General features: G+C 37.2%; 1 protein-coding gene and 1 non-coding gene across 2 annotated transcripts in view; both read left to right on the top strand.

The window, feature by feature from the left end:
- The window catches only part of NUP155 (nucleoporin 155), a 74,262-nt gene that overhangs the window by 24,065 nt on the left and 25,091 nt on the right, over window positions 1–25,106 (top strand). Inside the window, exons 12-21 of the mRNA XM_025924210.2 lie at window positions 1,925–2,025; window positions 4,982–5,152; window positions 6,867–6,977; window positions 8,549–8,643; window positions 9,375–9,463; window positions 10,369–10,431; window positions 10,945–11,092; window positions 12,432–12,498; window positions 13,512–13,627; window positions 23,050–23,147. Of these exons, the coding sequence (XP_025779995.1) occupies window positions 1,925–2,025; window positions 4,982–5,152; window positions 6,867–6,977; window positions 8,549–8,643; window positions 9,375–9,463; window positions 10,369–10,431; window positions 10,945–11,092; window positions 12,432–12,498; window positions 13,512–13,627; window positions 23,050–23,147 (1,059 nt within the window). The remainder of the gene's footprint in view (window positions 1–1,924; window positions 2,026–4,981; window positions 5,153–6,866; window positions 6,978–8,548; window positions 8,644–9,374; window positions 9,464–10,368; window positions 10,432–10,944; window positions 11,093–12,431; window positions 12,499–13,511; window positions 13,628–23,049; window positions 23,148–25,106) is intronic.
- On the top strand, window positions 14,589–14,717 carry LOC112861888 (small nucleolar RNA SNORA30/SNORA37 family). Its single transcript, XR_003223763.1, has one exon. It is a non-coding gene; the product is annotated as a small nucleolar RNA SNORA30/SNORA37 family (small nucleolar RNA).

Raw genomic sequence — 25,106 nt, 5'->3', positions numbered from 1 at the left:
CTTCACTGGATTATTTGTTTTTTGGGTGTGGAGTTTGAGAAGTTCTTTATAGATTTTGGATACTAACCCTTTATCTGATACATCGTTTGCAAATATCTTCTCCCATTCAGTTGGTTGCCTTTTAGTTTTGCTGATTGTTTCCTTTGCTGAGGTCCCAATAGTTCATTTTTGCTTTTGTTTCCCTTCTCTCTGGAGATGTGTTGGGTAAGAAGTTGCTGCGGCCAAGATCAAAGAGGTTTTGCCTTTTCTCCTCAAGGATTTTGATGGCTTCCTGTCTTACATTGAGGTCTTTCATCCATTTTGAGTTTATTTTTGTGTGTGGTGTAAGGAAGTGGTCCAGGTTCATTTTTCTGCATGTCGCTGTCCAGTTTTCCCAGCACCACTTGCTGAAGAGACTGTCTTTATTTTTATTCCATTGGATATTCTTTCCTGCTTTGTCAAAGATTAGTTGGTCTTACATTTGTGGATCCATTGCTGGGTTCTCTTTTCTGTTCCATTGATCTGAGTGTCTGTTTTTGTGCCAGTACCATACTGTCTTGATGATTACAGCTTTGTAATACAGCTTGAAGTCCGGGATTGTGATGCCTCCTGCTTTGGTTTTCTTTTTCAAGATTGCTTTGGCTATTTGGGGTCTTCTGATTCCATACAAATTTTAGAATTGTTTGTTCTAGCTCTAAGAAGAATGCTGGTGTTATTTTGATAGGGATTGCATTGAATATGTAGATTGCTTTGGGTAGTATTGACATTTAGCAATATTTGTTCTTCCTATCCAGGAGCATGGAATATTTTTCCATTTTTTTGTGTCTTCCATTTCTTTCATAAGCTTTCTATAGATTTTTCACCTCTTTGGTTAGATTTATTCCTAGGTATTTTATGGTTTTGGGTGGAATTGTAAATGGGATCGATTCCTTGATTTCTCTTTCTGTTGCTTCATTGTTGGTGTATAGGAATACAACTGATTTCTGTGCATTGATTTTATATCCTGCAACTTTGCTGAATTCTAGCAGTTTTTTGGTGGGATCTTTTGGGTTTTCCATATAGAGTGTCATGTCATTTGCAAAGAGTGAGGAGCATTTGACTCTTTATATCAGCTCAGATCATGATCTCACGGGCATGAGATCAATCCCTACATTAGGCTCTGCATTGAGCCTAGAGCCTGCTGGGGATTCTCTCTCCCCCTCTTTCTCCCTGCCCCTCCCCCACTTGTGCTCTCTCTCAAAATAAATAAATAAGCAAACACTTTTAAAATAGAAAACTTAAGGGGCACCTGGGTGGTTCAGTTGGTTGAGCATCCGACCTTGGCTAAGGTCATGATCTCCTGGTTCATGGGTTTGAGCCTCACATCAGGCTGTATGCTGACAGCTCACAGCCTGGAGCCTGTTTTGGATTCTATGTCTCCCTCTCTCTCTGTGCTCTTCCCCCAGTGTCTCTCTCTCTCTCTCTCTCTCTCTCTCTCTCTCTCTCTCTCTCACAAAAATAAACACTAAAAAATAATAGAATCATGGGAATCTACTCCCGAAACCAAGAGCACACTATGTACGCTTATATACTATAAGTGTACAAATACACTTATAGTATACAAGTGTATACTTGTACTATATACACTATATACGCATGTTAGCTAACTTGACAATAAATTATATTTAGGGAAAAAAAATAGAAATTTTAAGATGTGAAAAAAGTGTTTACCCAAAAGAAATGAAGTAGAAGATCTGGAACACTTGATGATTCTACCCTACCAATAATTATATGTCCTTTTAGGGGATTAATTCTTGTTTATTTTGTAACTTATTTACTTATGGTGATGCACGTTATGTATATGTGTTATATGTATTAATATTAGTAGTAACTAATATTACTAATTAAGGTAATTGGGGATGCATATTATTTGGCATTCCATAAGATTTTGTGTTTTAAACTTTAGGTATTCTACTGATGGCAGCCTCAGAAAATGAAGATAATGACATTTTGTGGTGTGTTAACCATGATACATTTCCTTTCCAAAAGCCAATGATGGAAACCCAGGTAAGTTATCCTGAGAATCTTAAGGAACTTTTTATATATTTTATAATATTAAGTGAAGAGTAAAATTGTAAGAATCTTTATGTTGTGATATTTATCTTGAATACTCATATATGATTAGAAATCGAAAATAAGTGAATTCTGTTAATTCTTTGTTTTTCCTCTGAGGTTGGTTAATCATTAAAACTATGTTTTGACATTGGAGCCCTTTTATTTATTTATTTTTTTTTAATTTTTTTTTTCAACGTTTATTTATTTTTGGGACAGAGAGAGACAGAGCATGAATGGGGGAGGGGCAGAGAGAGAGGGAGACACAGAATCGGAAACAGGCTCCAGGCTCTGAGCCATCAGCCCAGAGCCCGACGCGGGGCTCGAACTCACGGACCGCGAGATCGTGACCTGGCTGAAGTCGGACGCTTAACCGACTGCGCCACCCAGGCGCCCCTGGAGCCCTTTTAGAATGGTTTTCATAATGTACCCCAAAATGCATGTTTTTTCTGAAATGACTTTTGTCCCATTTAAATATATTGGATTTTCAGTTATTTAATTATGAGGCCATCCACTATAGTTATGACTTAGAATTTTATCTTAATGATGCCTTTAATTTATAGTTCTGCCTGCATTCAAAAATTTGTTTAATTGTAGAAATTTTCAAGCGTGCACAAAAATAGAATGATAAATCGAACCCCCATAATTAAAGAATTACCAACCCTTTCCCCATCTTGTTTCATATCTCTTCCCTGCATATACAAATGTACACACACAAACACATGGTTGTGTTTTAAAAGCAGATATCACCACATACTCCATGATGTCGACACGGAGTTCCTAGGTAAGGTTTGCCGCCCCGGCCTGCCTTGGCCCAGTCCCATACCTGGGCTGCTCATCTCAGCCCTCAGCATAGAAGGAGCTAAGGAGAGGCCAGTGCCACCAAGAGTATGGCTAAGGGAGCCATCTATGCTCCTTCCCATTGGTATCCCCTATTTACCCCTATCTGTTAATCCTAAATGCCCTCGCATAACCCATGCTGCTTGGCCCCTGAGGATGCTGATCAAACCAAATAAATATACTCCTTTTGGAATCATCTCTTTTTTTTTTTTTAATTTTTTTTTTCAACGTTTATTTATTTTTTTGGGGACAGAGAGAGACAGAGCATGAACGGGGGAGGGGCAGAGAGAGAGGGAGACACAGAATCGGAAACAGGCTCCAGGCTCTGAGCCATCAGCCCAGAGCCTGACGCGGGGCTCGAACTCACAGACCGCGAGATCGTGACCTGGCTGAAGTCGGACACCTAACCGACTGCGCCACCCAGGCGCCCCTGGAATCATCTTTTTAAAGGCATTTTTGGTTCCAGCTGCTGCCAACTGCTTCCTGGTTATTCTCAAACTTAAGCCCTTTTAGTTATGAGGAGCAGGAAAGGTATGTAGATGACAGGAAGAAGAAAGCATCCCCAGGGATGGGGGCATGGTTTGAATGGGCTCTTCCAAGTTTCTGACATGGCCCAGGGAGCTGGGGTAGAGGGTAGGTATGGAAGCAAAAAGCATTTTTCTCATTCTTTTTTTTTTTTTTCCCCATTATTTAAGCTTTACTGAGCACTGACTATGTGTCTCATCCTGTGGTAGACTGTGAGGATTCAGAACTCATTAAGATACAAACCTTATCCTGATGGAAGCACATTGTTAGAAAGTGCAGGTTTGAATTCTGGCTCCCATTTCCTTAAAGCTGTGGCTCAAAGTGTTTAATGTATCTGTGGCCCTCAATTACTTTGTCTATAATAGGTATAAGAATACCTACCTTTGTGGGTTTGTTGTAGGATTAAATGAGTTCATGTGTGTAAAGCACTCAGCATACTGCCTGGCATATATGAAGCACTCAATAAGTGATTAAAAATGATAACTGTTATTTTTTTTTAGCAAATACTATGCATCGTATCCTTTCATTTGTATAATACTTGTTCCCAAATATGGACTTTTAAAAAGAAAAACAGTTACCAAATATAAATGTGTAGTGCATGGACTTTAACCAAATTATACTCTCCCCAAAACAGCTATATAAGACATTAGAACAATGGGGAAATTCTGTATTGACTGGGCATTAGGCTATTGTTAACATTCTTAAATGTTACAGTAGCATGGTTATCTAAGAAAACACCCTTATTTTTAGGAGATGCATGGAAAAGTATATAGCAGTGACATATGTCATTTTCAAATGGTTCAGTTAAAAAATATATATATATATATATTTATATATGGCAAAATGCTAATAGTTATTGAATCCAGGTATTGGGAATATAGACATTTATTGTGCTTTAAACATTTTTAGAAGTTTGAAATTTTTTATAATAAAAGTACTTTAGAAAATTAAAACACTTTAAAAGGAAGTAGCTTAGAAAGCAAAAACTTCAGAAGAGAACAAAAATCTGTATGTCAGCAAAGGGAAGTATTAAACCTATCCAATCTATCCTGGAAAGATGGTAGGATATAGTTTTTGGTTATTGAAAGAATTGTAATCCTAGTAAATACTGTTTACAGTTAATCTATTTTTTAAATGAAGTTTATGTATTTATTTTTGAGAGAGAGGCAAGAGAGAATCCCAAGCAGGCACCATGCTGCCAGTGTGGGCTGGCTCCACTCCATGACTGCAAGATTATGACCTGAGCTGAAATCGAGAGTCGGACACAACCGACTGAGGCACCCAGGCACCCCTGTTTACAGTTAATCATAAGAAAATTTTGCCTCTGCCTTCTAGTATGAAAGATTATTGTCATAGAAGATGGCCTTATTAGAGGAATAGACAGTAGAACGTTAAATAGAAACTTGAGAATGTTCACATTCATGGGTTATTAATTTATGAAATTCTGCATTTTCCTAGAGATTAGACCTATATATTTTCCTTTTTAGAAGGTTTTGCTTTATGTAACTTTAATAACAGGTATAAAATGTTTATTTCTTCTGTGTAGATGACAACCCGTGTTGATGGTCATTCATGGGCTCTCTCTGCAATAGATGAATTGAAAGTAGATAAAATTATTACACCCTTAAATAAGGATCATATTCCCATAACTGACTCACCAGTTGTGGTACAGCAGCACATGTTGCCTCCAAAGAAATTTGTTCTCCTCTCAGCACAGGTATGTACACGTTCTCCTAAGGTGGGGTCAAAAAAGAAGCAGTGTTTAATGTTAAGATATTCTGCAATATTTGCATAATAGAGTCATTTACTTAAGTGCTTCAGGAAGTTTTACTCTTAAAGATATTCTTAAGGAATAATTTGTTAAGTACCAAAAATGCAACAAAAAACTTATTTATAAAGTGTTATACTTTTTCTAAAGCAGCATTTCTAGTACCAGTGTTGAGTGGCATAAAATAAAATAACCCAAGTTTTTTATAATTCTCACTTATTAGAAACATTGCTTGGCATTTGTTTTTTGAATAGTAATGCGTTAACAAAATTCAAATGGCATAGTACGCAGAGGAAATCCTTCCTTGCAGTTGAGGTCCCTTCCCTACAGACCCATGTATGTCATCAGCATCTGTGTGTCCTTCCAGAGGTGCAGATGTACAAACTATAAAATAATGGTAGCGTATTCTATACACTGTTTTATATCTTGTTTTTTGTATTTCAGATATATACTTTAGAGATCTTTCCATATAATCATATAAAGAACTTTCTCATTTTGTGTTTGAAAGGTTTTCTTTTATATGCATGTGCCATATTTTATGAGGCCCCTATTAATGGATTATCTTTTGCTGTTTGTAATGCTACAATCTTGTGCATGTATCATTTTCTGTTTGTATGAATAAAGCTGTAGCACTGCATCTGCTGGGTCAAAGAATATGTGCATTTCTAATTTTGATAAATGTTGCCAGATTCCCCTGTATTCATACATATATGCATATACTCAATATTGATGAATATTGAGTGCCTATTTCCTTACATCTTGTCCCAACTATAATACATCATTTTATTAAGAGTAAGATGGACAGTCTTTTTAAATGTTTATTTTTCTATGAACTATCTTTTCCTATTTTATCGAATTTTCTTTTTCTTTTTGATTTATAGAAGCTCTTTATTAAGGAGACTTTTTGTAATTTTAGTGTCATATTTTTCCTAGTTTCTCATTTTGTTTATTGAGATTTTTCCCCTAGGGATAAAACATACAAGTAGTCAAAATTTTCTGTTATCTTTGGGAATTATGAAATTAGCAACAAAAACAAAAACTTCCTCATCTGGGGTGTATAAAAAGTTCACCTATAGTTTATTTCAGTACTAGTATAGTTTTATTTTGTCATTTAAATCTTTGATCTGTTTGGAGTGTATCTTGGTGTATGATTAAGGATCCAGCATTTTTTTCTAAATGGACATACTTATGCCAACATGATTAATGGATAATCTAACTTTAATCCTCTGCTCTGAGGGACAGCTTTTATCATATTCTAAATTCGAGTATTTACTTGAACCTATATCAGAACTTTCTAAATCTAATAAGAAAACACTGACCTTCACCAAAGAATAAATCCCAAATTAATTTAAAAGGCTCTGGCTCTGTAGATACGACATTTTATAAACCTGTGTTTTATGCCTGGTGATAGTACATGCCCTGTGAACATGTCATGTGTCTTACAGAGCAGTGTTTTCTTCTTTAATTTTGTTTATGGACGTATAGATCTAGTATAGATTGGGAATTGAAATGTAGATGTTCCTTTTGACTGGTTTGCTTGGTATTCTTGAAGGGTTTTGTTTTATTGATTTTATTAAGTAAAATATCAGGGTCAGTTGATCCAGCCATGCTCTATAAATCTATTATTTATGTATTTATGTGGTTTTTTTTTTTAACTTCTTAGGGGAGTCTTATGTTTCATAAACTTAGACCTGTAGATCAACTGAGGCATCTACTTGTGAGTAATGTGGGTGGAGATGGAGAAGAAATTGAAAGGTTCTTTAAATTACATCAGGTAATTATTTGTATTTTTTTTTTTAAATATATTTTAAAGGGGCGCCTGGGTGGCTCAGTCGGTTGAGCGTCCGACTTCAGCTCAGGTCATGATATCGCGGTCCGTGAGTTCGAGCCCCGCGTCGGGCTCTGGGCTGATGGCTCAGAGCCTGGAGCCTGCTTCCGATTCTGTGTCTCCCTCTCTCTCTGCCCCTCCCCCGTTCATGCTCTGTCTCTCTCTGTCTCAAAAATAAATAAACGTTAAAAAAAAAATTAAAAAAAATATATTTTAAAAAATGAAACAATGGGAGTCAAAGCTCAATTTTATGTAAGTTAGGATCAAAATACTATAACAGGCAATCTTAGCAGCCTTCCTTTCTTTAGTCACTATGTATATACTAATATTTGGGAGCAGTATCAATAGGTAAAGCTTATGCAGTAAACTCAGATTTTCATTTGTTATTGATAAGTTCTTATTGAAGTATACTAGTAAGAGACTGATGTTCCAACTTATAAAACACAAGGCATTTACAAACAAATCTTTTTTTTTTTTTGCCAATGACCTGAGGAAAAAATTAGGGGCAATAGTGATGGGGCCGTTAGTATTTCAGAGCCACAGCTACAATTGACAAGGTAAAACTCAGAAAGCTTAAGATCAAGAATATCAGATCAAAGTTAAATACAGAGACACTGGATTCAAATCACCAGCTCCACCACAAGGGCAGAGTACTTGAATTCTGTGGGCTTCAGTTTCTTCATGTGTAAAACATGCATTCGATAGGGGCGCCTGGGTGGCTCCGTCGGCTAGCTTCCAACTCTTGGTTTCGGCTCAGGTCATGATTTTAGAGTTCGTGAGCTGAAGCTCCTTATAGGGCTGTGCGCTGACAGTGTGGGGTCTGCTTGGGATTCTCTCCCTCTCTCTCTGCCCTTCCCACACATGCACGTGCTCTCCCTTTCTCTTGCTCTAAATACATACATACATACATACATACATACATACCAAAAAGTATGCATTATAGTAGTATATGATGTGGGGATTGATATATGTTGTCCTCTTAAAATAGTACCTGGCACGTGACAGGTACTCAATAGATATTAGCTACTGTTGTTATTTTCTAAAAGGTAAAAAGACCATGAGGAAAAAAAATTAGGGGAATAAACTAAAATAGAATCTAGATAAAAAGAAAAAGAAAGGACCCTTTAATGATAGTGCCTATGATAAATTTTCTCCTTTTTCATACCACCTGATCTCATTCACTTAGCAAATATATATTGAGCACCTGCTCTGTGCTAGGCACAGACTTAAACACAGGGTACAGCAATAACCAAAACTTCTTTGTAAATGTTTATGTTTGGGGCGCCTGGGTGGCACATTCGGATTTCAGCTCAGGTCATGATCTCTCAGTTCATGAGATCAATCCCCACATAGGACTCTGCTGACAGCACAGAGCATGCTTGGGATTCTCTCTCTCCCTCTCTGTTCCTCCCCTGCTCATGCTCTCTCTCTTTCAAAATAAACATTTAAAATAAAATATAATAAATAAATGTTTATGTTTAATATAAGGCAAGATACTTTTTTTTTTTTTTAAACAGGAAGACCAGGCTTGTGCAACTTGCCTTATCCTTGCTTGTTCCACTGCTGCTTGTGACAGAGAAGTATCTGCATGGGCTACTCGGGCTTTCTTCAGGTATATGTCCGTTTTCTTTTGTTCTTGCCCACTTTTTTAAGTGGTTGCATTGGCCAGCATGATGGTTTTTAAGGGCTTGCCAAACAGTTGAGGAAGTATTTAGGCAAGTTACTAAAATTCTTTTGCAAAAGGTTGAAATCTGGAAAGATTATAACACTAATGGAAGTTGCTAGATTAGCACAATGTATGAATTGTTACCCTTGCTCTAGGTAACTTCTAATATTCTTTTTTCACCTCTTTCTACTCCAGTTACTGTATCTTTTGTATTTCCTGAAACACTCTACCGACTCTGCTTTATTTGTATCATTGGCATTGAGGGATTCTGAATCACTTTAAGGAAACTTGGTATCAAAGAAATATTTTTATTTGGAAAATATTTAGCTAAAGATAAGAATTTGAAGTCTGATTTGTTTAAAACAATTTTTCCAGTGCTGTCTAACCATAATCTGTATAAAAATTACAGTGTCATATACTCTTAAGTAAATTCTGGATAGTACTGACCCTTCTTAGAAATTGCTAGAGTCCCTTATAATTCTTTCTGGTAGAGATTCAAGTCAACATTTATTAAGTATTATAAATCTATGCTTATATGTAAGCATTATAAACACAATACATGAAGTCTCTAATGTTTAAAGGATTTATTTGGGAGCTAAGCAAGACTTGGAACAATTCCAGCTTTTAAGGTGGATAATTTCGCTGAATAAGATTAGCTTTTTTTGTCACAAAAACAGGTATGGTGGTGAAGCACAGATGAGATTTCCAACCACTCTCCCTGCTCCAAGTAACGTGGGTCCCATCTTAGGGTCTCCTGTCTATGCTAGTGAGTATGAAACATTGAAATGAGACTATTTCTTTTTTTTTTTCAATATTTATTTATTTTTGAGAGACAGAGCACCAGTGAGGGAAGGGTAGAGAGATGGGGGAAGGGACACAGAATCCAAAGCAGGCTCCAGCTTCTGAGCTGTCAGCACAGAGCCCAATGCAGGACTCGAACTCACGGATCGCGAGGTCATAACCTGAGCCAAAGTCGGACGCTTAACCAACTGAGCCACCCAGGTGCCCCAAAATGAGACTATTTCTTTTTTTTTCTTTTAATTTTAAATGTTTTTATTTATTTTTGAGAGAGACAGAGTGGGGTAGGGGCACAGAGAGAGGGAGGCAGAGGTGAGCTCTGTCCTGAGAGCAGAGAGCCCAATGGGGGTCTTGAACTCACCAACCGCAAGATCATGACCTGAGCCAAAGTCAGACACTCAACCAACTGAGCCACCCAGGTGCCCCGAGACTATTTCTAATAGTTTGAATTTTAGAAACTATGTAGTTTCCATATAGCATATTTTAACGAACAAACCTTTTCACTATATCTTGTTTACTGCTACTGTTTTATTGGGTGAATAATTCTATAGATGTCCAACTCTTGAAAGTGATGATATGGTAACATTGAGTTCTTTATGTTAGAGAACAAATAATACATAACCAGTGTATTTACAGAACTCGTTTGACATTCAAAAGGAAGAAGGTGAATGATTTAATGACTAAACTCCCACCTCAATGTTTTCCAAAGTGGAGATAGTTAGAAAGTTCCTGAGAAATAAGAGTAGTCTCTAAATCTTGAATATGTCACAGATGGTACCACTCCTCACTCGTGTTTAGAAACAGCTTCTCTAATTTCATCAGATTTAAAAGATTGAGAAATTATTTTATAAATCTTTATATTCTTTTTTTCAGGTTCTCCTATTCCTAGTACTAGTTCATACCCAAATCCAACATTTCTGGGAACACCATCTCAAGGTACTTGTGTTCTTTATTTTACATTGCTATACTATTTGAAGAGCTAACACTGTTATTATCCTTAATACTTAGTTAAAGATTAACTTGCCCTATTGTCTTGAAAATCGTAATTTAATACGAATCACATCCAAGCAAGTATTGATATTTGGCCATGAATGCCTTTGCATAGGAACACCTTTAGCTGTGTACCTGGAAAGCTCCTTATTTGGGTACCAGGATTTAATTAGCCATGTCATCTGTATAATTAGCTCTGTTTGACTCCCAGTTTAAGGAGTAGTGATTGCAAGCTTTCTTTCCTTTTATCCTGCAGGCTGACACTTGAAAGCCTACCTGGGAGCACCCATCCAAGTCTGAGTCTCTTCTTTTCAGGGAAAACCAAATTCAATATCTGTTTATACTAGTATTTTTGTAAATATTCTTACCTTTGGGTCTAGACACGCAGGCTTGTGTTATTGAGAATTCTGACTGTTTAAGGTTAAATTTAAAGGTTTGTCTTTATTATGTGCATACAAGGTATACACCCTCCTGCCATGTCAACACCAGTGTGTGCTTCAGGAAATCCAGCAACTCAGGCCGCAAGTATGACTTGTATGGCTGCACCAGAGATCGTGTACTCTGGAAAACACAATGGTATTTGCATCTACTTTTCTCGAATCATGGGGTAAGTTTTGTATGGAATAACCCAACTATTGCTCACCTTGTCCCATTTTGTGTGAATATTTTTAACTCTAAATTTGGGCCATCATTTATTTCTATTAAATTTTACTTACAGTTTTAGTTCATTTGTTCATTAATAAGCTTGTATTCTATTGTTTAACTATTTTATCATATAACCACCTATATTTGTTGCTGTGGTTTACATATATGCATATGTATACACGTACATATTAATACGTAGTGTTCCAAACCACCCCATAACTCAGTGACATGTGTCTGCAAGTCAGCTAGGCAGTTCTGATCTTGGCTAGGCTCACTCATTTATATGCAATCAGCCCTGAGGTTGAAGAGAGCTCTGCTAGTCTTGGATTCGCACATGTTTAGGGTCATGTTTGTATGCTGGTCTAGAATGGCATCTGCTGGGACAGCTGGGTGGTTCTTCACATGGTTTCATCCTCTAGCAGGTTAGCCGGGGTTTATTTACTTGGTGGTAGCAAGGTCCCATGAAAAAGGGTAGAAATTGGCAAAGCCTCTTGATAACTGGGTTTAGATTTGGCTTTACCATCACTTTCACTTCATTTGCTGGACGAGGGGAATGTCTCCAGGCCAACCTAGATTCAAAAATAGAATCCAGGGGTACCTGGGTGGCTCACTTGGTTGAGCGTCCAACTCTTGATTTCAGGTCAGGTCATGATCTCACGGTTTGTGAGCTCAAGCTCTGTATCAGGCTCTGTGCTGATGGTACAGAGCCTGCTTGGGATTCTCTGTCTCCCTTTATCTCCACCTCTCCCCTGCTTGTGCGTGCGTGCTCTCTCTCTCTCTCTCTCTCTCTGTCTCTCTGTCTCAAAATAAACTTTAAAAAAGAGTCCATTGAAAAATGGGAAATATATTCCTTGTTATGAAAGGCACATCGAACTCATAAAGGATAGGTATAAGGAGGGATAAAGAATTACAACATTTTTGCAATTAGTCTGTCATATCTAGTTAATTGTCCTGTCTGCTGTGTATTTGTCTTAGATTTGAGATGTATGCTTTCATTTCAATCATTTGCTCAAAAATGTGAAACACTGCAGCACTCCTTTATAAGTTTGTTTTTGCATTATAAGCTTTCTTGTTTATAATTCACTGCCCATCGTGTTTTGATTTTTCTTTGACAGTATTATGTAAAATATCTTAGGTATGTCAGGTTTAGACATTTTCTTGTTTTCCATCTTTTGGATAACTTCATGAAATGTTAAATGAAATCATTGCTGTCCTTTAATAAATACATAGAGAGGAATTTAGTACATATTGTAATTGTTTTGTTTATACGGCATAATTGTTAAAACATTTTTTTATTTCAGAAATATCTGGGATGCTAGTTTAGTTGTGGAGAGAGTATTCAAGAGTGGCAGCAGAGAGATCACCGCAGTAAGTGTGTTGTATAATAGTATTCCATTGTTGCGATGTAACCAGTTTATGCTGTTAATTGGACAGATTGTTTCACATTTCTTGATGTTTAAAAAGATGCAGTGGTCGTTCTTTTGTGTACATGTCCAATAAACTCCTTGCCCAGGTCTGTCACTTATAAAATGATGAGTAACTTCCTTAATATTTCAGTCTGATACTTCACTAGAAAATGAGAATAATAAGACATCTTTCTCTTAAGGTTGTTGTGAGGGTTAAGCAGAATAAGTCCTAATACTTAATATTACTCAAAGCTACTATTTAGTGCTTTGCTTATATGCCCCCCCCCCCCCCAAAAACTCCACAGACCAAGTACTGATTTCCATGTGTTGGTATACTTTGTAGAGTGCTTTAAAAAAAGATTCTTTAAAACTTTGTATTAACATAAATTCAGGTAGTAAAATTCTTTTAACATAAAATAGAAATGCAATTTATTTTAAGCTTTTTCTTTTTAAATTGGAAAGATATCAAATATCTTTTCAATTCTGATACTCTTTTAAAAGTTCATGTTTCTAAGAATAAGAATGTATTTACTTAACATAGTATATGATTTCATTTATCTGAAGTTCAAGAACAGGCAAAGCTAACCTGTGGTGATAAGAAAAGTGGTTACCTGGGATATGGAATAACTAATGACCAGGAAGGAGCATTAGAGAACTTTTTGGGTATTAGAAATATATTGTGGTCTGGGCAGTGACTGTATTAAAAACGTAAAAAGCTATCAAGATGTTTGTTTAAGGTGTACTGATTTTACTGTCTGTAAATTATACCTAACAAATCAGAGCAGGACAGGAGGGATGTGGTATCTAACCCTTTATTCTGGTCATGAAGCATAAATTGATAAATAATTATGTTTTTGAAGATAGGATACTTCAAAATTGAAAGTTTACATTGAGTTATAGATATAAAAGTATGTGTTTTACATATACACTTTTTCAGTGTTTTAAAACTTTGGAAAATACTTTTTTTCCTTACAGATTGAAAGTAGCGTTCCCTCCCAGCTGCTGGAGTCAGTGCTACAAGAACTAAAAGGTTTGCAAGAATTTCTAGACAGAAACTCCCAATTTGCAGGAGGACCATTAGGAAATCCAAAGTAAGAATAAATAAGATTTATTTACTCATTTTCCCTTTTTTCTCCAAGATATAGTTCACGTTATAAAATTCATTCTTTTAAATGTTTAGTTCAGTGGTTTTTAGTATATTTATGAGGTTATGCAATTATCACCTCTATCTAATTCCAGAACATTTTCATCATCCCAGAAAGAAACTCTTAACCCATTAGCAATCACTCCCTGTCTTAGGCTGCAGTAACAGTAATACCATAGAATGGCTTAAACAACAATCATTTATTTCTCACAGTTCTGGGGGCTGCAAGTCTGAGATCACAGTGCCAGCATGGTTGGGTTCTGGTGAGGACCCTCCTCCTGGTTTACAGATAACTGTTTTCTTTGTGTGTCCTCACATGGCAGAGAGAAAACTAGGTGACAGGTTCTCTGGTCTCTTCTTCTAAGGGTGCTAATGTCACCGTGGGGGCTTCACTGTTGTGACCCCATCTAAACCTAATTACCCCCGAAGGCCTACATCCTAATGCCGTCAGATGGGAATCTGGTGAGACACACTCGGTCCATAGCTCTCCCTGTTTCCCTTCCAGCCCCTAGCAACCACTGATCTGTCTCTATGCGTCTGCCATATTCTGGGTCTTTTATATAAGTGCAAATGTGTGGCCTTTTGTTTCTGGCTTCGTTCTTTTATTCTGTTTTCAAGGTTCATATGTTTTAGTGTGAATCAGTACTCTTTGTTTCATTTTTCATTTCATCAGGTGATGCTCATTTGGTTGTGAAGCTTTTTCGTTGTTATGAATAAGGGTGATGTGAACATACCTGTAAAAGTTTTTGTGTGGACATGTTTAGGATGAGCTTTTTTTTAATTATAGAAATGGGTTTGTTGTAAAAAATTTCACTGCCCAGAAAATTTATGATCTGAAGTATAACATAAAATATCTTGATACTCATAAAATATCTCACTGTGCATTTCTTTAAAACTATATTGCAAACATAGCACTTTCACAGGTCCTCCCCCAGACAGTGGGGCCCGGATTTGGTAGCTGGTGCTGAAAGAAAACCCTTGATTGCCTCCTTGCCTTGGGACTATGCCAGTGGCAGCTGTCACTCAGTGGGACAGAGAGACTGTTCTGTGACATCATATTCAACATTGTACATTTTCTCCTGCTGTTCTAACCTTAGGTCTTCTCCCTAGATAGATAGATAGATAGATAGATAGATAGATAGATAGATAAAAATAGATAAATCTGCAAATAGAGTCTAACTAGGCATACTTTTATGAAACATTATATGTACTTAGTGTATCTTTTAGAACATTCCAAATCAGTGGAATAAATTATTTTTATATTGGCTTTGTATTTTTCCATTATTTATAGGTGTTGGTGTACTTGTTTAGTAATCTTCAGATGAATTTTTTGGCAAGTAGAATTGGGTATGAGGGCTTTTTAAAATGTTGGTATGTAGTATTTAATTGTCTCATGAGAAAATTATACCAATTTTCTTTAATATTAACCTTTGGAACACTTTAACATATATATATATATATATTTTTTTTTTTTATGTTTATTCATTTTTGAGAGAGGAAGAGTGCAGGAGCACGAGCAGGGGAGAGCCGGCCGGCGGGGGGGAGGCGGGGCACAGAGGATCCAAAGCAGGCTCTGCACTGTCAGCACAGAGCCCAATCTGGGGCTTGAGCTCATGAACCGTGAGATTATGACCTGAGCCACCCAGGCATCCTAAATTATATCTTCCATACAAATTGATTTCTTCCCTCTTCTGTTAACTTAGTTTAAGAGTCTTTATCTTTTAATAGGATAATTTAACTTCTTCCCTTGTAGTTGGCATTAGTTATATGTTTGATCTTATTCTCACATCCTTAATTTATGCTTTTTGTTGTGTTTTCTGTTTGTTTTTCTTTCCTTTCCCATCCCCTTATTTTACTGTATTGATCAGACCTCTCCCTATCCCAAACACAGACTTAGAAGTTTTATATATGATTTTCTTTCTCTGGTAGTTAGTTTTAAATTCTGAAAAATACACATCTGTCAGCATTAATAATTGGACAGAAGCTATTAATCTTTGTTTTTTCCCCTGCCCTCCACCACTATCCTTCCTGGAAATTATCTGGAATTTTAGTTGTAAGGTGCTTTTGTTGTTGTTGTTTATTTGTTTTGTTTTTTCACATTATGTTCTTCTTTTAATAGTTCCTCAGTGTATTGAACTTTACAGTTATAACTGCAAATGTCTGTTAATTTTATACCCTGCACTTTTACTAATTTCTCTTTAGTTAGTAGTTTTCTTGCTGAGTTTTTTGGATTTTTTAAAAATTAATCCTGTCATCTGCAAATAGAGATAGTTTTACCTTTTTCCTGTCTATCTGTAGTTGCTTTCTCTTGCCTGTGTAAGTTAATGTCTCCAACACAGTGTTAAACAGTGGTGGAGATAAAGTGGGCATCCAGATCTTATTCCTGACTTTAGTGGGAAAGCTTGTAATGTTTCCCCATTAAAGAAGATGCCTGCACAGATACAATTTATCATACTAAGAAAGTATTCATCCATTTCTGTTTTATTGAATATTCATATAAAATGAGTATTGGAGTTTGTCAGATGTCTGCATTTTTAGAGATGATTGTATTTTTTCCTTTATTAACAAATTTCCTAATTTCAACCAATATCCTTCATGTCTGCAACATTAGTCTCACTGAGTATTTTTTAATAGCTTCTTAAGATGTAATTTATATGCCACAAAATTCACTTATTTTAAATGTTTGGTTCAACAACTATTAGTAAATATATAGAATTGTGCAATCGGGGCACCTGGGTGGCTCAGTCGGTTGAGCGTCCACCTTCGTTCGGCTCAGTCATGATCTCACAGTTCGTGAGTTTGAGCCCCACGTTGGGCTCTGTGCTGACAGCTAAGAGCCTGGAGCCTGCTTTAGATTCTTTGTCTCCCCCGCTCTCTCTCTCTCTGCTCCTGTCCTGCTCAAACTCTCTCTCTCTCTCTCAAAAATAAACATTAAAAAAAAGAATTGTGCAACCATCACCACAGTCCATTTTTAGAACATTTCCTTCAACCCCAAGACATTTCTCCTGTCCATTTGCAGTCATTTCCTCCTCTTAGTCCCAATTATTAATCTATCCTATCTCTGTAAATTTGCCTATTTTTAACAGGTCATATAAATGGAATTATATAACTTGTGGTCTTTAGAATCTAGATTTTTTTGCTTAGCATATTTTGAGGTTCATGTTCAAGGTCCGTGTTGCAGCATAAATCTGTACTTCACTCCTTTTTATTGCCTAATGGGTATGGAATTGTAAGGTCGTAGTCATTTTTTTCAGATCTTTGTTTACAGTTTGTTCCATTTTCTTCCTAAATTTTTATATTGCAGAGGAAAAGTGCATTACTTTTCTGATTCTCTTTTCTCTGTAAATAGTTTGTGTTAATTTTGAAAATTTTTATGCTGTTTCTATTACTGAAGATTTAGCAGTTTTCCATAACATCTTTACTATGTTTTTCTTCACTGAGTGTTGAGAACTAAACTTCCTTAATGAGCATTTAGAACTAGACTTTTAGGCCTTGGTGAATTTTCTTTTATTATTTTTTAATGTACTATCTGATCATTTCCCTTCTCTTTGGAAAATCCTATCAACTCTCCTAGTTCTAGCCTCTGTTTCTTCTCTTTTCTTCCATAATTTCCTTCATTCCTTTTGTTGTAATGGTGGTCATTCTGTGAAGTACAGAATTCCTAGCATTGATGTTCTCAATCGTTAATTACATTTTATTTCTTTACTTAAAAATTTTTTTTTAATATTTACTTTTGAGAGAGAGAGAGACAGAGCATGAACAGGGCAAGGGAAGAGAAAGAGGGAGATACAGAATCCAAAGCAGGCTGCACGCTATGAGCTATCAGCACAGAGCCCGATGCAGGACTCAAACCCACAAACTGAGATCATGACCTGAACCGAAGTCGAATGCTTAACTGACTGAGCCACCCAGGCTCTCCATCAATCACTTATTATATTTTAAATAGCATCTGTTCAGTTTCTCTGATAAATTTTTTTTCTGGCCATTATATTTTTAACTCTAAGAGCTCTTTTATTTTCCCTTTTTCATGGCAATTAACATTTCTAATGTGAATCCCAAATTTCACTAAGAATACAATGGATTTCTTTCTCAAGTTTTTCATATTTTCTACATTAGTTGTTTCATTGGGAGCTGTTGGTTTCAGCTGCCCAGCATAGTCTGTCTTTTCCCAGCTAATAAATACATTGTATCTGGTGATATTTTTCTGGCTATATTTAGAAATTAATGTATATACTGACTAGTATAGGTAACCAGTATAGATCTACTCAGCAGTTGTTGTCAGTGTTCAGTAGCAGATCATCGTGTGAGAAAAATTCTTGTGACAGTTTCATGGCTAATTTTGCCCCAGAATATGGTAAGAATATGGTAGGAAGCTGAAATTAGGTCAAGTGCTAGATTTCAACTCTCAGCATGCCAGACTAGTGAAGCTGAGGTTTCTCTTTAAGTGAGTTGGGAGACTGTAGCAATGTCAACCCCCTGCATTGTTTAATGTACTATCATTTGGTTTCGGAGGAAATCTGAGCCTGGATGCTAGGGAGGAAATATGAGCCCGGATGCTAGGGCCAACCAGATGAGATGTGATGTTCGTTTTGTTTACTTTTTGCCAACGCTCTCTCCAACCCTTAGCAGTTGGATCTTAGGGTTCCCAGTTAGAGCGTAAAGTTGCCAGTGGACTCAAAGAAGGATCTACATTAGCAATAGGGTATTCCAGTGGATTACCCTGTTATGTTAATCCCATCTAATCTGCCTACTCCCCCTTCCGCATGTTTGTGATGATAACCTGGATTTTGGTAAGGAGCAGTATAACCAGCAACAGTAGACCCTACTGTAGTCCTCTGCAACAAATCCACCATCTTGCTTGTGGGCAGTTTACCTCACATAGAAGAAGGTATGTGATTAAACTCTGCCCAGTCACCCTGTGTGGTAGAGGAGACACACTTGCTACACTGATGTCCTGCGTAATAATCATTTTAAATCCTCCCTTCAGTTATTTGGCTACCCTGATATTCATTTTATTTGAAAGTATGGATAAAGGGTTACTTCTTTGCCTTTATTTGCCAAATTAATAGAATGAATTGGTTTCTAGCAGCCTTTAGAGATGAGCAGTTTTGGCTTTAAGGTAAGTAGTAAAATCCACCCTTTTTCCGTGTGAGGTTTTAAGAGTTTTGGTGGATGCGTAGTGTCATGTAACTATCACCACAACCAAAATACAGAACAGTTCCATCCTGCCCCCAAGTTCTCTTGTGCTTTCTCTTGTATTCATACCCTTTTCTCACCCCTAAGCCTGGCCACAAATGAGCTCTTCTTTACCCCTCTACTTCGCCTTTTCTAATATGTCATATACATTGATTCTGGCTTCTTTTCTGTAGTCAGAGATTGATCCGTGTTGTTGCATATATCATTCCCTTCGAGAATGTCAGTCTTGTTTATTTCAGCAAGTAATCTACCTACTTAACTTCAGACCACAGGTTCTGCCTTGGATTCTGTGGGCACTGATTTCAGTATCAGCTTAGTTTTCAAAGCTGTTGCTGTACTCTTTAGGTCTGTCCCACGCATGAGCCTCTCAGGGTTATTCTGGGACTTGTGCAGTAGTTTATATCTCAGTTCAGTTCTTTGAGTCTTTGCTGTGCTTCTTTGAGTATGTTCCATATATATGGCTTCAGGGGTGAGCCCAGAGGTTGTGTTGATCATACACAGACTTAGGGGATCTCCTTTCCAGCCCCTTTTTGTTCTGATTTCCCACAAATTCTCTAGCTCCCAGGAACTCCTTTTACTGGTCCTCGGGATAGAAAGCTAGTGTTCCCTTTCATTTTTCACTCCTTTGATGTCATAGTATTGTGGACATGGTGGTACCTTTGGGGCAAATCGTCAAGAGAAAGAACTGATTTGCTTCAAACTTTTGGGACCACAAGCCCCCTTTTCCCAGTTTATCTGTTCCGGGGTTTCTCAGTCTCGGGACTGAAGACACTGGGGACTGGGTAATTATTCATTGAGGGGACTGTCCTGTGCGTTATGGGATGTTTACGAGTATCCTTGGCCTCTGTCTACTAGATACCAGTAGTCCTCCCCAGTCGTGACAGTTAGAATGTCTCCAGACATTGCTGCATGTTCCCTGGGAGATTTACTGCCCGTACAGTTTTGTTTTGTTTTGTGTTTTGTTTTTTGTCCATACAGCTTTGAAACTCCGTTCACTTTTGAACAAAGCCGAAATAAAGGAGTACGGGAAAATCCCAGTATGAATGGCTTGTCATTTGAGTTTTGACTTCCCAGCTAAGTCTGTTTGCACTTAACTGACTTTTCAGAGTCCTCAGTGAGTAGTTGCTCTTTGTATTCCATCCAGGGTTTTCGGTTTTGTAGTCAGTGAAAGAGGCTGTAGCAGGCTTACTCCATCTAGGCTGGTGCCATCAGTCAAGGTTTTTATTAATAACCATTATGAATACATGGTTTTAATGTATTTAGTGTGTTTCATTCACTGCAGATTGTTTTTGTAATGCAAGATGTCCCAATGTTTTGCCTCTTCAGTCTGCTTGAGTTTTGACGGTTTTCTGTCAGTATTTTGAGTTTTCTTTGGTAACTTCTTTGCTTCCTAATATGACAAGATGTTCTAGGTTCATTTGGTACAATTCCTGTCCTCTGCCTGGAATCAGCCATTTCTCCAGGGAACCCTGATTTCTTTTGGTAGAAAAGGGTGTTAAGGATTATAGCTAGAGGTGTTCTTTGCTACTAGTCATGCTATATGTTGTTTTGTCTGTATTTTCTAATAAAATTGCGAGTTTGTACTGTTGTGAAAGGTTTAAAATTACAGGGTTTTGCTCCATTTCTTTTATTTTTGTATTGCTTTTTCCCTAAAAATCTTATTTTCTATTAATATTGACATAATCATTTGCTTCATCCTACATTATACCTACCATAGTTTCAATAGTCATATACTTTTAAAGTTAAAATCTTTTTTTTTAGCTTTCCAAAATTTTTTTTAATATGAAATTTATTGTCTCTATCAGTTGTCAAACAAAAATTTCTCCTGAAAGTTCATCATTCTTTTCTTCACATCCCCTGAAGTTACATTAAGAGCTGAAGTATCAGATTCTTCACGAAACGAGCCCCAAATGCTCTTACCTGCTCATTTCTCTCAGTGGCCAGTATTACCTTACAGTAGGTTCTTTGCTGTTTACTTTTGTCCTGATGTTTCTTCATCTGTAAAATGGGATTCTTTTTTTTTTTTAAAGTAATTAATTTTTTAAATTTACATCCAAGTTAGTTAGCATATAGTGCAACGATTTCAGGAGTAGATTCCTTAGTGCTCCTTGTGCATTTAGCCTATCCCCCCTCCCACAACCCCTCCAGCAACCCTCTGTTTGTTCTCCATATTTAAGAGTCTCTTATGTTTTATCCCCCTCCCTGTTTTTATATTATTTTTCTTTCCCTTCCCTTATGTTCATCTGTTTTGTATCTTAAAGTCCTCATATGAGTGAAGTCGTATGATATTTATCTTTCTCTGGCTAATTTCACTTAGCATAATACCCTCTAGTTCCATACATGTAGTTGGATGGCAAGATTTCATTATTTTTGATTGCTGAGTAATACTACATTGTGTGTGTGTGTATACGCACATACATATATATATATATATATATATATATATACACGCACACGCATATACATACATACACACACACACACACACACACACACACACACACACACACACATATATACTTTGGCTATTGTTGCTAGTGCTGCTATAAACATTGGGGTGCATGTGTCCCTTCGAAACAGCACACCTGTATCCCTTGGATAAATGCCTAGTAGTGCAATTGCTGGGTCGTAGGGTAGTTCTATTTTTAGTTTTTTGAGGAACCTCCAGATAGTTTTCCAGAGTGGCTGCACCAGTTTGCATTCCCACCAGCAGTGCAAAACAGATCCTCTTTCTCTGCATCCTTGCCAACATCTGTTGTTGCCTGAATTGTTAATGTTAGTCATTCTGACAGGTGTGAGGTGGTATCTCATTGTGGTTTTGATTTGTATTTCCCTGATGATGAGTGATGTTGAGCATTTTTTCATGTGTCTGTTGGCCATCTGGATGTCTTCTTTGGAGAAGTGTCTATTCATGTTTTCTGCCATTTCTTCACTGGATTATTTGTTTTTTGGGTGTTGAGTTTGATAATTTCTGTATAGATTTTGGATACTAACCCTTTATCTGATATGTCGTTTGCAAATATCTTCTCCAATTCCATCGGTTGCCTTTTGGTTTTGCTGTTTCGTTTGCTGTGCAGAAGCCTTTTATTTCGATGAAGTCCCAATAGTTCATTTTTGCTTTTGTTTCCCTTGCCTCTGGAGATGCGTTGGGTAAGAAGTTGCTGCAGGCAAGATCAAAGAGGTTTTTGCCTGCTTTCTCCTCGAGGATTTTGATGGCTTCCTGTCTTACATTTAGGTCTTTCATCCATTTTGAGTTTATTTTTGTGTATGGTGTAAGAAAGTGGTCCAGGTTCATTCTTCTGCATGTCGTTGTCCAGTTTTCTCAGCACCACTTGCTGAAGAGACTTTATTCCATTGGATATTCTTTCCTGCTTTGTCAAAGATTAGTCGGCCATGCGTTTGTGGATCCATTGCTGGGTTCTCTTTTCTGTTCCATTGATCTGAGTGTCTGTTTTTGTGCCAGTACCATACTGTCTTGATGATTACAGTTTTGTAATTCAGCTTGAAGTCTGGGATTGTGATGTCTCCTGCTTTGGTTTTCTTTTTCAAGATTGCTTTGGCTATTTGGGGTCTTTATTGATTCCATACAAATTTTAGGATTGTTTCTTCTAGCTCTGTGAAGAATGCTGGTGTTATTTTGATAGGGATTGCATTGAATATGTAGATTGCTTTGGGTAGTATGTAAAATGGTATTCTTAATAATATTTACCTTATAGAAGTGGGAGTATTGTATTAAATCGTTGGTGGAGGCAAAACAAGTGTTCAATAAAAGGAAGCTATTATTTATTATCCATCTATTCTCAGTGAAACTTTAAGCATCTCAGAGATTAAAATGCTTCAGTTTCAAATCATTATCATTGATTTGTCAGTGATTATTTCACTATTCCACAGAGGAAAAGAATATTTATAGTGTATTCTAGTTCATTTGTGTGAAACAACCAGAACAGGCAATCTTACAGAGACAAAGTAGATTAGCAATTACTTAGGGTAGGAGTAGGAGAGATGGAGATTGGCTACTAATAGGGAGTGGGTGAAAATATTCTAAAATTAGATTGTGGTGACAGTTGCACAACTCTGTGGGTATATTTTGAAAAACTAAATTGTGTACTTTAAATGGTTGAATATATCTCAGTAAAGCTGTTGAAAACACAAATTCTGGAATTTCTGTTTTAGTACAACTGCCAAAGTGCAGCAGAGGCTGATAGGATTCATGCGTCCTGAAAATGGAAATACCCAGCAAATGCAGCAGGAGCTGCAGAGGAAGTTTCATGGTAAGTTATTCCTTCTGATCAGTTAACTGAACATGCCCCCAATAAAGAGTTCTATTCAGTGAATAGAAAACAGTGGACATCTCTCAATAAGATTTAGTTTTTTGGTAACCCAAATATTTTTTATTAAAATAACATCAGTATGGTTGGGAAAAGTGGGACAGTATGGATCTCTTGTATTTCCATAACTTTCAACCCATTAATTTTTTTTCCTTTCCTTTACTAGAGAACATTATACACACCTGTGTTTAATGAGTTTTTAATTGTAAAATAGACATAAAATAGGGGCGCCTGGGTGGCGCAGTCGGTTAAGCATCCGACTTCAGCCAGGTCACGATCTCGCGGTCCGGGAGTTCGAGCCCGGCGTCAGGCTCTGGGCTGATGCCTCAGAGCCTGGAGCCTGTTTCCGATTCTGTGCCTCCCTCTCTCTCTGCCCCTCCCCCGTTCATGCTCTGTCTCTCTCTGTCTGAAAAATAAATAAACGTTGAAAAAAAATAAAATAAAATAGACATAAAATTTACCATTTTAACCATTTTTAAATATAGAGTTCATTGGCATTCAGTACACTCACACTGTTGTGCAGAGGTCACCACTATCCATCTCCAGAATTTTTTCCATCCTCCTATACTAGAACTCTGTACTCATGAAGCAATTTCCCCTGCCCCAGCCCCTAACAGCCATCATTTTTGTTTGTTTTTCGTCTATGAATTCGAGTACCTTATATACCTCCTATAAGTGGAATTATACAGTGATCAGCTTTGCAACTGGCTTCTTTCAGCTAGCATAATTAATGTCTTCAGAGTTCATCCGTGTTGTAGCATGCGTCAGAATTTCCTTTCTTTTTAAGACTTAATGTTATTTCACTGTATGTCTATATAGGTTTCCCCTGCTCCCTGAAAGTGGAGTGTTCCTGGGAAACCTTTCATAAGCTAAATGACATAAAGTGAAGAAGCAATTACCATTCGTTGATATGGAAAAGGTTTTGAGCATTCCCAGACACAAAAAGTAACCTTTCTTAGGCTTTTCTGTTCCTTAAGACACATTTTTTTAAAGTTTACTTATTTTAGTAATCTCCACACCCATCTTGGGGCTCAAAGTCACCACCCCAAGATCAAGAGTATCAGGCTTTTCTTTTCTTTTTTTCTGTTTTTAATGTTTATTTTTGACAGAGAGAGAGAGACAGAGCATGAGTAGGGGAGGAGCAGAAAGAATGGGAGACACAGTATCCAAAGCAGGCTCTAGGCTCTGAGCTGTCAGCACAGAGCCCTACATGGGGCTCAAACTCATGGACCACGAGATCACGACCTGAGCCGAAGTCAGAGGCTTAACCGACTGAGCCACCCTGGTGCCCCAGAGTATCAGGCTTTTCTGACTGAGCCAGCCAGGCGCCCCACCTTAGGACACATTTAGAGATAAAACACAGATGCCCAGAGACACATTTCAAAGCTATGGCGGTTTAACGCTGAGATGCTGTGTGTGGTTTCTGGGGAGGGTGCTTGGAGGGGTGCATGCTGCTTCTATAATGGCTCACTGCAAAACCAACAATGAATGCTGTTTTGGGGTTTTTTTCCATGAAAGCGAAAATCCTCTTTGAATTTCTTTCAGTTAATGATATGAGGTAGTAATGTAGGTCTTTCATAGAAGCAAAGTGATGTAACATGAACTTTCAAAATGCAGAGAATACCTATACCACACTTTGTTGATCCATTCATCCGTTGTTGGTGGACACTGGGTTGCTTGCGTCTCTGAAGCATTGTGAACAATTCTGCTATGAACGTGGTGTACAAATAGAAATTTTCAGTTCTTTTCAGTTCTTTTGTTATACATCCAGACATGGAATAGCTGGATCATATGGTATTCTGTTTTTACCTTTTGAGGCACCACAATACTGTTTTCCATGCACCATTTTACATTTCTATTAGTAGTTCACAAAGTGTTTCAGTTTCTTCACATCTTGATTAG

The sequence above is a fragment of the Puma concolor genome, chromosome A1 (assembly GCF_028749965.1).
Source record: "Puma concolor isolate L17-30 chromosome A1, mPumCon1.1.hap2, whole genome shotgun sequence".
Lineage (NCBI taxonomy): Eukaryota > Metazoa > Chordata > Mammalia > Carnivora > Felidae > Puma > Puma concolor.
This window is presented reverse-complemented; position numbering and strand designations above follow the sequence as displayed.